Consider the following 12611-nt stretch of genomic DNA (forward strand, 5'->3'; position numbering starts at 1 on the left):
CCGCCTAGAGACCTCCGTAACACTCAACTGTGGTTGCCCACCTTTCTTGATACACTGGGGTTGGTTGACTGTTGGAGACTCTTGCATCCCACCCACAGCCAATATTCATTTCACACTGGCGCTCACGGTAGCCTTTCCAGGATCGACTACGTCCTTACCTTGGCGGCTCACGCACCGGCGATCTCCGAGGCCCGTTTTTTGGCGAGGGGCATTTCAGACCATTCCCCGCTGTGGGTCTCATTTGACTTTAATATTGTCATGTCGGAGCGACCTGTGGTGGTCAATCCGTGGTACTTTCGGAACCCTAAGACTCGTGGTCTTCTGGCTAAGGCTATCGACCTTTACTTCACGGAGAATGTGGGGTCGGTTGCATCAGCTGTTACTTTGTGGGAGGCTTATAAAACTGTCTTGCGGGGTGAGGCCTTTACTCTCATAGCGGAGGCCCGTAGAATCAGAGATGCCGACATGGTACGTATCGAGGCTGAGATGATGGAGCTAGACTCCCAATTAGAGGCGGGTCCCGAGCCTGCCTTGCTACATAGCCTCTCCCTTAAACAATCCGAGTACCGTGACCTTGCTACGGACGCTGCTCTCGTCCTGGGCAGGGAACAGCAGGGTCGGATTTACGACTTTGGCGACAAGGCCGGGAAGTTGCTGGCCTGGCTTTATAAGAAAGAGAGGGCCAGCCGCGTCGTCCCTGAGATACTGGGAGAAGATGGAGTACTAGTCACTGACCCGAGCGCTATTGCTGAGTCCTTTTCAGATTACGTTCAGGGCGTTTATGCCTCTGTCTCAGACCGGTCTGAGGCCGATTCGGTTGCTTTCCTTTCTGACATCGACCTCCCGTGTTTATCAGACGCGGATCGAGACGATCTAGACAGGGACATATCCGTGGATGAGGTTGCACTTGCAATCCGCTCATTGAGGTCTGGCAAGGCACCGGGTCCCAATGGCATTTTGGTAGAACTGTATAAGATTAAACCGGATGTGGTTTCCCCACATTTGCGCAATATGTTCCTGGAGGCGCGGGAGAAGGGCCTACTTCCCCTTGACCAGAGGTTGGCCACCATTGTGGTCATCCACAAGGAAGGGAAGCCGAGAGACTTGTGCCGATCGTATCGTCCTATCTCTCTTTTGAACGCGGAGCCTAAGATTCTTGCCAAAATGCTCGCCAACCGTTTGATTGGCGTCATCGGCGACTTAGTGCACCCGGACCAGTCGGGCTTTATTCCACACCGCAACACTGCTCTTAACTTGTGTCGACTTCACGGTGCCCTGGCTAGGGCCCATACGCTTGAGGAGCCGGCTGTCCTGGCGTCATTGGATGCCACGATGGCTTTCGACTCCCTCGAGTGGAGTTACCTGTGGGCAGTGTTGGCGAAGCTCGGTTTTGGCCCGGAATTTGTGGGGTGGGTCAAACTCTTATATGCAGAGCCGCTGGCTAACGTGGCTGTCAATGGCCGAGTTTCTGGGACTTTTGCTCTTCAGAGGGGCACCAGGCAGGGCTGCCCCTTGTCGCCCCTCCTGTTTGCACTCGCGCTTGAACCACTTGCGGCCCCATCCCGACCTACATGGTATCAGATGGGACCCTGATTTCGAGGACAGAGTCTGACTATACGCAGACGATATTCTCCTGTACCTCACCTCCCCCTGCAAATCCCTTTTTGTGGCCTGTGACGTGCTGCGACTTTTCGGTCGGTACTCCGGCCTCATCATTAACTGGACCAAGTCGCACTTATACGTCCTGAAAGGGGGAACGCCACGCCTTCCAAGGGGTTGCAGCATACAGGTGGCGAGCCAGGGCTTCAAGTATCTGGGGATTTATATCTCCACTAATTCAAAAGCGCGCTATGAGCACAATTTGCTTCCCCCTCTTCTCCGCCTCCGGCGTGACGTAGAAGGATGGCGCAAACTCCCGCTTTGGCGTGCGGCGTGGTTTAAAATGATGTCCTTGCCCAGGTTCCTCTACGCCCTGCAAAACACCCAGGATCCGGTCCCAGCTCGATACTTCGGCGAGATCGAGAACCTGCAACGCGCCCTACTCTGGGACGGCCGTCCTCGCATCGCTATCACGAAACTTACGCTACCGTGGTACGATGGGGGGATAGCGCTACCTGATGTTCGAAGGTATTACTGGGCCTCCCAGTTAGCGGCTATCAACCACGGCCTATATGGTCCGGAGAACAACCCAGGATACGCCATGGATCGGTGGCTCCTGGGCTGCGGGAACTACTACAGGGCACTCTACTCGAGGTCTCTCGACAGGCGGATGTCTGGTCCAACGAAAACCGCGGTCCATATTTGGAGGGCAATCACCAAGGCTCAGGGATGGAAGGATAGACTGACTAAGTCGACCCCATTGTACGACTCGGACATCCTGGGCAAACTGTGGCATACCAAGGGCTTTGATAAGTGGGATCTGATTGGCATTTCCAGGGTGGAAGATATGTTGCTGCGTGGCGAGGTTAAGACTTTTGCCCAGTTACAAGCAGAATTCCAGCTGGGTAAGGCGGAGTTCTTCCGGTATGCTCAGTTAAGGCATGCATTGCTGTCCGCCAAACCGGAGGAGGGGGCGATTCCTGACAGCTCCCCTTTGGAAGACAGGGTGCTGGACGGCCATATGCTGGACAGCGCCATTTCACTGTCTTATAAAAAAACTCATCAATGTTCGTACCGACCTCCTCCTGAGTGTGAGGGACCAGTGGACACGGGATGGGATAGAAATTGATGATGAAGATTGGCAGAGTGCAGTATCCTCCCCTAAGGAGGTTGCTATCTCTTCCCGTCTCCGATTGGTGCAGCTCAAAATCTTGCACAGGGTTTATGTTACCGGTCCCAGACTCGTGCACATGGGCTACTCTGTCGATGGACTTTGTAGGCGTGGCTGTGGCGCCCTCGCCACTTTCATGCATATCCTGTGGGAATGTCCCGCAATAGCCTCCTACTGGCGACGCGTGCACTCGATCATGAGTGAGGTGACTGGGGTAGAGGTGCATGCGGAAGCCAGGAGATGCCTCCTTAACATCTGGGGTCCGACAGATCACAACGTGGCCCAGACCCAATGGGTGACCCTTGGCAACATGGTAGCTAAACGGGACATCGCGCAGAAGTGGGGAGCTATAGCGGCTCCGAAGGTTGTACAGTGGAAGGCCAATATGGATTGGTGTATGTTCCGGGAAAAGACTGTGTATGTTGCCAGGGATAAACCTAAAAAGTGGCAGAAACTGTGGGGGGCTTGGAATGCATATAGAGGGGACATTTGCATACCCCCAGACCCCACCCCGCGGGAGGAACACCTGTCACCGTAGCTTGAGACACCAACTGTAAAATTTTACGTTGTTATCCTGTGTTTTCCTCCCTTCCCATTCATAGTACTTCCTTTCGTTGGTCTTACCTGTGCTCACTATGCCCTCCTGACCCCCTCACAACGCCTCACTGTTTCTCACATTCCATTGCCTCTGTCTATGTGCCAGGTTTGGCGCTCTTTTTCTCCTTTCACTATCTTTTCTATGTTTCTCTTATAAAATTTAAAATCAACCTCAATCGTTCTGCTGTACCAATTCTTGCACTTTTGTTTCCCTGATTCGACATGCTGCCTCGCCTCCGGGATGTCAGGCTGAATAGCTGTGTGCACTGTTTTTGAATAAAGGTTTTAAAAAAAAAACATTCCAGCAGCCGAGGTGCCTCACAGTCTTTAAATTAGGACCCTCAATGTGCTGCCGTGGTGTCGGCGAGGCGTTCGAGGTCTCATGTACAAGGCAGCAATCAGGTAATATGTGCACAACAAGGTCGGACCTTGTAAAGCCCATGCGAGGAGAGCAGGACGTCAGTAGAAGAGCCCCACTAACATGAAAAACCAACAAGAAGCATAATATGGCAATCAAGGGAAAAAAACATGACAGACAAGACAATAATAAACAACAAATGCATACACAGCAAATTACAATACAGTGATTATGCAGTAAGTTGAATATACAGATCAACCAGAAAAGAAAGCGCCGATGTGCGTTTCGGAAGTGGAAAACTCAAAACTCTTGCATTTGTTTGTTGTAGAAATGCACATGAGACTCAAATTGCAGTGAATTCCAAAGTGACTGCATTTGCGTCATTGTTGCGCTAAATCCAAGTCAACTGTTACTTATGATAAACCAAGGTCTGTAATAGAAACAAAAAAATCAACCTGCAAATAAAGTTTGTTTTAGAAAAAAAATAAAAAGATGCCATTCCCAACCACTACGTCACCAGTGGTAAGAACGCAAAAAAATAAGTCAACTTATTGCACGTTTGATTTCACAAGCACCATTATATCACCATGACCCTAATTTATACTTGTACCACAAATACTGGGGGGCAAACTTACTTCGAGTCACACAGATGGGAGATAGCAAGGAGGTAAGAGAGTGGTAGAGCCAAGTACCTCCATTCACTTCCTGGCCCATAGAAAGCATCGTGCCTAAACACACTTAAACAGGATTTGACAGGCACCCATTTTCGTTATGAAATGAAGCAGAATGAGAAGTCCATTTACACTACTGCACAGGTGAAAGAAAGGCGTAGCTCAAAGCTGTCTGGAGCACTTTTCTTTCTCATTCAATGGTGTCTCAGATGGGCATCAGGGCATCTCATGTTCAAGCTGCATCCCTTGCCAGTCTTATCAGCTCAGCTGATTGTAAACAGAATCGTAACCATCAGTATGACGTCACGGGGGGCATTAACACCCTGACCGGTTCAAAATCTCTGTAGTAACGCACAAGCATTGGTGCTTAAAGAATTGAGAATGGCACTGGGGGCAGAATCTTGTTAAATTGCCACAGCACCAGTGAAAAGACTCAGTGTTTTAGGAATGAATGTTGAAAAACAGGAAGGGACTTTCCACCAATTCTTTGAAGGCACGAAATGCATGACTCACAATTAGAGTGAATTGTGTTACTAGTGGTTAGCTTGTTTTAAAATACATACTGGCGAGTTACTGCAGGTTGTAAACGACAGTGCTTAATAAATTGCACCAACTGCCTGCTGACAATGCATATATGATTGCTGTTAAAACGGTGTCTGAAACCAGCTTTTAAAAGCACTTCGCACTCTGGGACAGGAGGTTTTGAGTTTAGCATAATGAAAGTGATGGGCTAACTATCCCAGCATTCAAGCGTCACTCTAGATAGTACATTGTGTAGTTTTTATTTACGAAATATTTTGCCCACCTTTTTTTTAATCATCGGCTTGCTCTTCGGGCCAAAAGAGACCACTAGCTCGTTTCTGCCCATCACTTCGTTGATGTTTTTGCTGGCAATACACTGCGTTGAGCGCAGAGTAGGATGGTTTGAAAATTACGTGGCTGAGCTCCACCAAGGCTCCAGTTTAGTAAGAGACTACCTGTGGAAGAAACTTTTCACGCCGTACGATTCAATTTCATCATATCAAATTCTTTCAACAAGCAGGGCAGACAAAGATACTCTGTTTTACATCTCAACCAAATCCCCCCCGTGGGTGCCATTAATGTGTGTACATCACCTCTGTAATCTTGCCCACCAAAGAGACAAGCAATGGCCGTGCTGCCGGGCCGCAAAGAAATAATTATTTTTTTTTAAACCACGAGTTGTGTGCGCGCGCGCTACGATAAAGTGCTGTGCACGTTGCGCGAGCGCTTGTGCGCGTTCTAGCAAGCTGATCGCCGGCAAAGTAGCATTTCTCAGAGCTACCAAATGTCTCGGCCGAGACCAGCGCATGCGCTGGATCAGGCCGAGTCCTAAAAAATAACCCATGGTGAGAAAAGGGCTAACCCAAAGCCCAATATAAATACTGGTATTATCCTCAATAGACCATAGCTAAAAAAGCTCTGTAAGCAAGACCTAAAAAGTAGTATATGCCTGTTCATTTGTGTATTTCATCACTTAGTGTTGGAGGCTGGGTGCACCTTAAAGCACTTCCTTTGCAATGTATACCACTGTAACCTCGCTTCAAGGTTCAACAGATTGACTTTTTACCATCTTTCAAAAAAATATTTCTGCTGCATATCTGCACTATAGAAGCTTCTGGTGGAACGAGTTTGCTCTTTCTACTGTATTTGATCAGATTCTTGGTTTACTTAGATGTTTGATCCCTCATTCCAAAACACAGGTTTTTTTCTGTGAATTTACTTTTCCCAACCCTTTAAAACACGAATAAATAAATTTAAAAAGGTGCCGATTTTGCCAGGTGGAGGCAAGGGTCATGAACGAAGATTTCACCAGTCATTTTTCCTGACTTTCTATCATAATCCGGGGGAAAATGGTGCTTCTAGTTCAGTAGATGGTTCACACCAGGGAAAGCCAATGCCTCAAGATATTTTCTAAGTAAGCAATAATCAACTTCACAACTGCTGAGTACCATCACAAGAACTCAGTGGCATAAGTGCACGTTGCTCAACAAGAGAGGAACGCAGCTCTTCCCTCAAAGTATCAGCGAGACACAGAAATAGTACTAGACTATCTCACTTCAGTGGAGCACACTTACTCAGAGAAAGCCACACATTCTTGGGATCCTGCGACAACTGATAAGCACCGAGACCAGCTAAGCTCCCAAAGAGAAGGCCAGCAGCCAAGGAGGGCACACTACCTGGAAATAAATAACAGTGCAAGTCAGAAACATGAAATAAATGTGCATATCTTTAAATATTCGAAACAACGAGAGGGGTAAAAAGGACCACTGATACGAATACTATAATGCAGAGTTTCACAGCTACCAGATTAACATGCAATCTCTATTAAACAACTTTAATAGTAGCAGGTTCTTAGTATCTTTATAGCTATGGGGGCTTTGATTGCCGTGGTCAAACCTGAAGCAAACTTCTATTCTATGTACCCTAAGGAAGCAGGATGAGTGGGAGCTGAGAGAGTGGATTAACTTTGTAATTTGTAAAGTAAACCTGGACATATATTGCCATCTACACCTTAAATGTCGAAAACAAGGAAAACACAGTCTAAAAATAGTGAAAATATATTTGCCTCTGGTCTACAAAAGGTTACAACAGGATGTGGCAGTGATCCATTTCCCACAAAAACCTTTGCAGCTACTTTTGTGCATCTCTTTAACAGCAGCCCGAGACTGGGGAAACACTAGAACTCTACCACAGTCCTTGTTATCTAGTCCTCCCTTATGTCTCACTCAAGCGCTCTAAATCCATATACGGTGTGATGCATTCCTGACCCATTTACATTCTTCCCCTCTGACTTAACTGCCTACTGTAAATGCCCATTATGTATGGTGCTCCCTTGCTTGTACAAAGATCACAAACGTCCAGTGCATCAAAAAGAATTTAAATAAATGCAGTTCGATATTCTTAAAAGAATTGAGTTTAGGGAGTGTTCTCAATAGAATTTTGAATACTGAAAAGCAGCCCCTTGAGGTCCTATGATGCATAGTGTCATAGAGATAGAAATCTTAAATGCCAACTTAAAACTAGCATGTGCATCCTAACCTCAAATGCAGGACTTCAGTGTCCAACATGCAACTCACAGTTATTTGGCACAATCTATGAAAATGAACGTCAAACAGTTACTTACCTGCTTTTGCATAACCAACTACTCCCCCGGAAGCCACCAATGCTGCATAACCAAATCCAATCCAATCAAGACCCATCCTAGAAATAAAAAATAATACCAGTTTTATTATTCATATATTCTGGGCTTTCAAGAATTACTACAAGTGGAGTGACTTTTAGGATTTGACCATTTCCCACATATAGGGCATAATTTGTGGGGAAAAGTTGCTTCCTACGTGACTTTTGAGATGCATTTCCTGACAACTGAAAATGCAGTTCGAATATGTTTTTTGTACAGTTTAGTTTCAATTATGATTGTTGTGCAAAACCCCAAGTTTCTCTTTGACGCCTGGATGTTGTGGCAAGATTGGAAACTGCTTCTTAAATCTGTAACGCAGCGCCACGTAACCCAGTGGCCATGCCCCACCACTACAAAGCTCCACGAGGGCAGAAGCCAAGTCAGATTTTAAAAATAATATTGGGGTATTGTTCTTAAGAATTAAAAGACGCTTTATTCCAGTAAGTAGAAGCTGTTCATTTAGGCAACCACCGTATGGTTTCACAAAGCCAGGCACCACAGTTCCAATTGACAAGGCCAGTTCCAAGATAAACGAGCATGGAATCCCAGGATTCAGAGATGCTTCTACAAACTCAACAGTCCTTCATGAAATTATTACACATAAAATTATAAAACATTCAATTTGATTCATAGATTTATCTTATGTGGATATCCTGTAAAGCTGGAATAATTAAAGTCCTCAGGGAGCTACTTTGGCTAACGCTGATGTAGAGCATACTGCAGGGTGAACAAATGTCAAATGGCTTTAAAATGTAACATAACTATACGACATTATTAATCACACTCCTAAACAATATAATCAAATCATTTAAGTGCAACATCATAAGTGCATCGGTTATGACATCTGTAGGCCAGCATTGGTTAAAAGTATTAGCTCTGACAGAATGAGCACTATTTCTCTTCGTTATTTCCCAAGGATCTGAATATTGAGGAGAGAGACCAGGTGGAAGATAAGCAGAACACCAGAACGAAATCCATTTGAAATAAATGGTGTCTCGCACGAAAATGTAACATAACTATACTACATTATTAATCACGCTCCTAAACAAAATAATCAAATCATTTTAAGTGCAACATCATTAGTTCATCGGTTATGATCAAAGGCATCACTAAAATCACTAATTCGAACAAGTAATTATACACATACAAAAAAATTCTACACACAAACTGTTCTAGTGACTGTACCGGATGCAATTGTATGATAAGGCACCATTTTTACCCGCCTCCAGCACACCAGACGCCTCCCAGAATCCACTGAGGGTAAGGGAGATTGTTTCCTTTGCAAGGGACGACGGTGGCAGCTTCCCCCGACCCCGCTTGGCGCCTGCCTTGTTACTGAGCGGAAGCGCTGCTACAACGCGCTCTAACCTATAGCTGAAATTGAAATGGATTAAGAATTTTAAGAAGTCCCAGCACTGACCCCTCACCTTATGTTTTAAAATTGATGTAATAATTTTAAATGCCTGCACCTACTTAGATCGACTATTTTAAAATTGATGTACTAATTTTAAAAATCACTCGTTTGTGAATTAGCGCCCGACAGGGCTCAGAGGGGCTCCCATGGCATTTTTGTTGTCTTGCTCGTCACTCAAGCCTGCCCGCCCCGGTCCGACTCAGTAGCCTATACCATTGAGCGGAGGGCGGGGCAGGCAAGAGCAAGACACACCCAGGAAGGCGAGCGGTTAGCGCTGCAGCTCTCCTCTTCAGAAGGCTATATAGCCATCGTCGGCCATAGCGCGCAGCGGTTGCGCGCAGTGGGGTGGCTTAGCCAGTGCCGAAGACAAGCCAAAGACCAGCCCGTCTGCGCCCGTCCGCGACAGGACGGGGCAAGGGGCCCGGAGGCTATGGAGGGACACACAGGTGTACAACTAACATACACCTCGCAGGTACTATTACAGATCCCAAAGCTTTTACCGATGAACTGTCAAACCAAGGTGGAACACAACCTAGAGGGCCCTTTTTCATGCCGCCATTGTAAAACCCAATTTGAGGAGGGCTCTGTGGCTAGCAATACTTTGCTCGCCACTCCTAAGCGCTGTCTCCCCGCAAATGACACAACGGCTAATTACCCTAAATGCACGAAAAATGAGACGAAAAACAGCCCTCCGAAAATCAAAAATCTGCTATGTAATATCAGATCCCTACCGAAACACACTGTAGAAGTATGGGACTTGATCACTTCAGAAAATCCAGACCTATGCTTCCTGACAGAAACTTGGCTTAAACCACACTCTGTCCCTGCAATAACATTGGGAATTCCCATAGGATATAAAATTGTTAGACTGGACCGTCCCATTAAAATTGGTGGTGGGTTAGCGATTGTCCACAAACAAGAAATCAATATCACGGTGTTGACGAAATATGCACCCCCAATTTAGAACTATTGATATTCAAAATTCAGACCTCAAGCAAACATAGTAGAAAGGGAGCACTACTGTACTGCCCCCCTGGGCCATGCTCTAATGTATCCATTACTTTGATGGAAGCATTGGCTCCTCACATACATGACAACTCTGATTTCCTCCTTCTAGGTGACTTTAACATTCAAAGTGAGTTAGATCTAAACAATGAAGCGCAAACACTATTGTCAGACCTCGGCACACTGGGTCTAAGGCTAATTAACAGCGAACCCACCCATCAGGCAGGACATACGTTAGACTTAGTTCTAACAAACTCCCTGCAGATTGAATATAAATCCCCTTATCAAGTCGAATGGACTGACCATTTTATAATCGAATTTTACACCTCCATGCCCACCTCACATGATACCGGAAATACTGCCCTAGCACATAAAAGAAGAACTTGGCACAAACTGACCCAACAAGACTTTAACAAAAAGTTTGCAATACCGACATCGAATGCCAATGAGAACATAGACGATGCCCTATACAAATATGAAGAAACACTACTCAAAACTATAGACGGTATTATCCCGCTAAAATCCTTTAAAGCTAGACCTGCACATAAACAAGAAATATGTTTTTCAAAGGAACTCAGAGTGCTCAAGCAGGTCACAAGAAAGCTGGAGAAGAAGTGGAGGGCCTCTCACCAAGATAAATATAAACAACTATTTAAAAGCTCTCTGAAAACATACCACAAAGCTATCCGGGCGGCGAGGAAAAATCACATTGCATCCCAACTACTGGCAGCTGGTAATAACCCCAAAATACTTTACCAGATTTTAGAGACCTTCATGAAACCTACAGCTTGTGAAAGCACAGAAGTGGCCTCTCAGCAACTTTGTGACAATATTTCCCAGTTTTTTAACCATAAAATTGATGCAGTTTACAGCAAAATTATGCTATCGAATCAATATAATATTAATGACAATGACCTCATTACAAGCCTGGACACAGAAAATCCCAGTACGCACTTCCTTTCTGTCTTTCCCCCCATCTCTATTGAAGAAGTAGTGGGAAGCATCTCTCAGATAAAGAGCGGTTCTCCGATGGATACTATCCCTGCAAGGGTCATGCTAATTCTAGCCACGGTTCTGGGATCATTTATCCAGAGTTTAATCAACCTCTCACTGAGCACAGGGCAGGTCCCAAAAGGATGGAAAAAGGCTCTGGTAAAGCCACTCAGAAAAAACACCGCCACTCCTTGGGAGGAGCTAGCCAACCTTAGACCAATATCCCTGCTCCCGTTTTTAGGCAAAATCATTGAAAAACATGTAAATAGTAATTTGTCTAAATACATTGAATCTGCGGGAGTGCTGGACCAATCTCAATCTGGTTTCAGGCCCAGACATAGTATGGAGACCGCTTTGATGTCAGTCGCAGACAATCTACACATGTACCTGGATAGAGGTCACTCTGTCGTCCTGGTACTGTTGGATCTGTCTGCGGCATTTGACACCGTCTCCCACCCTACCTTGATTATCAGGCTAACTAACATCGGCCTGAAGAAGGAAGCCCTGGCATGGTTGAAGAGCTTTCTGACAGACCGCACCCAGCAAGTAGCTATGGGCGCATATAGGTCAGAGGAGGTTGAAATCTCTAAGGGGGTGCCACAGGGCTCCTGTCTGAGCCCAACCCTCTTCAACATATATGTGGCACCCCTGGCTAACATCATGAGAAGATACGGATTCATCCCAATATCCTACGCAGATGATACGCAACTCCTCTTTCCTTTTACGATCTTTACACCTGAGGTCAGAAAATCCTTCTCCCAGGGCATGAAAGCAGTGGCACGCTGGATGTCTTCCAACTACTTGCAGTGCAACATTGGGAAGACAGAAGTCATGTTGTTTGGTGAGGCTAAATTGCTCTGGACCCCAGACTGGTGGCCACAAGATCTCGGCCCAGTGCCCAAGCCCAAGCCCAAACAAACTGTTAAGAACTTGGGTGTCCGATTAGATCAGGAGCTCACTCTCAAACAACATGGCAACCAGGTGGTGGGAGCCTGCCTTCATGTAATCAGTATGCTGCAGAAAATCTTCCCATTACTAACTGACACTACTAGGAAAACGCTGGTCCAGGCACTTGTCCTGAGTCGCCTGGACTACTGCAATGGCTTACTCCTGTCTGCCAACGAGGGAGTTATGAACAGACTTCAGGTGGCCCAGAACACGGCGGCTCCCCTGGTTCTGAATGCCCCTCCCTGCACGCCGTCTAAACCTCTGCTAAAAAAACTACACTGGTTACCTGTCAGACAAAGGGCCAAGTTCAAGGTGTGCTGTACCATTCACAAAAGCCTGATTGGAATGGGTCCGGCATATCTGAACACCAAATTTATACCTTATATACCATCCTGGACTCTTAGATCTAGTGAACAAGGCCTTCTATGTGTACCCAGAGCAAAGAAAACTCGACATGGAGCAAAAAGTCTATCAATAGCCGGACCCACTCTCTGGAATAGTCTCCCACTATCCCTCAGACTATGTGCAGATCACCTCCCTTTTAGGAAAATGCTGAAGACCTTGTTGTTTAAACAGTAGACCATAATAGCCTCTAACATCTCTTCTGCTTAATTCTTGGTAGTAGCCAAAGGCGCGGAGATACTCCTTCGGGA

The 12611-nt window shown here is 46.1% G+C and overlaps 1 protein-coding gene across 1 annotated transcript in view; it reads right to left on the reverse strand.

Moving 5' to 3' along the window:
* Positions 1-12611, reverse strand: part of TMEM14C (transmembrane protein 14C) — a 58352-nt gene that overhangs the window by 35884 nt on the left and 9857 nt on the right. Inside the window, exons 2-3 of the mRNA XM_086966846.1 lie at positions 7542-7618; positions 6493-6594 (exon numbers count right to left, since the gene is read on the reverse strand). Of these exons, the coding sequence (XP_086822972.1) occupies positions 6493-6594; positions 7542-7617 (178 nt within the window). The 5' untranslated portion in view covers position 7618. The remainder of the gene's footprint in view (positions 1-6492; positions 6595-7541; positions 7619-12611) is intronic.

This window comes from Lissotriton vulgaris, chromosome 4_1 (genome assembly GCF_964263255.1).
Source record: "Lissotriton vulgaris chromosome 4_1, aLisVul1.2, whole genome shotgun sequence".
NCBI lineage: Eukaryota > Metazoa > Chordata > Amphibia > Caudata > Salamandridae > Lissotriton > Lissotriton vulgaris.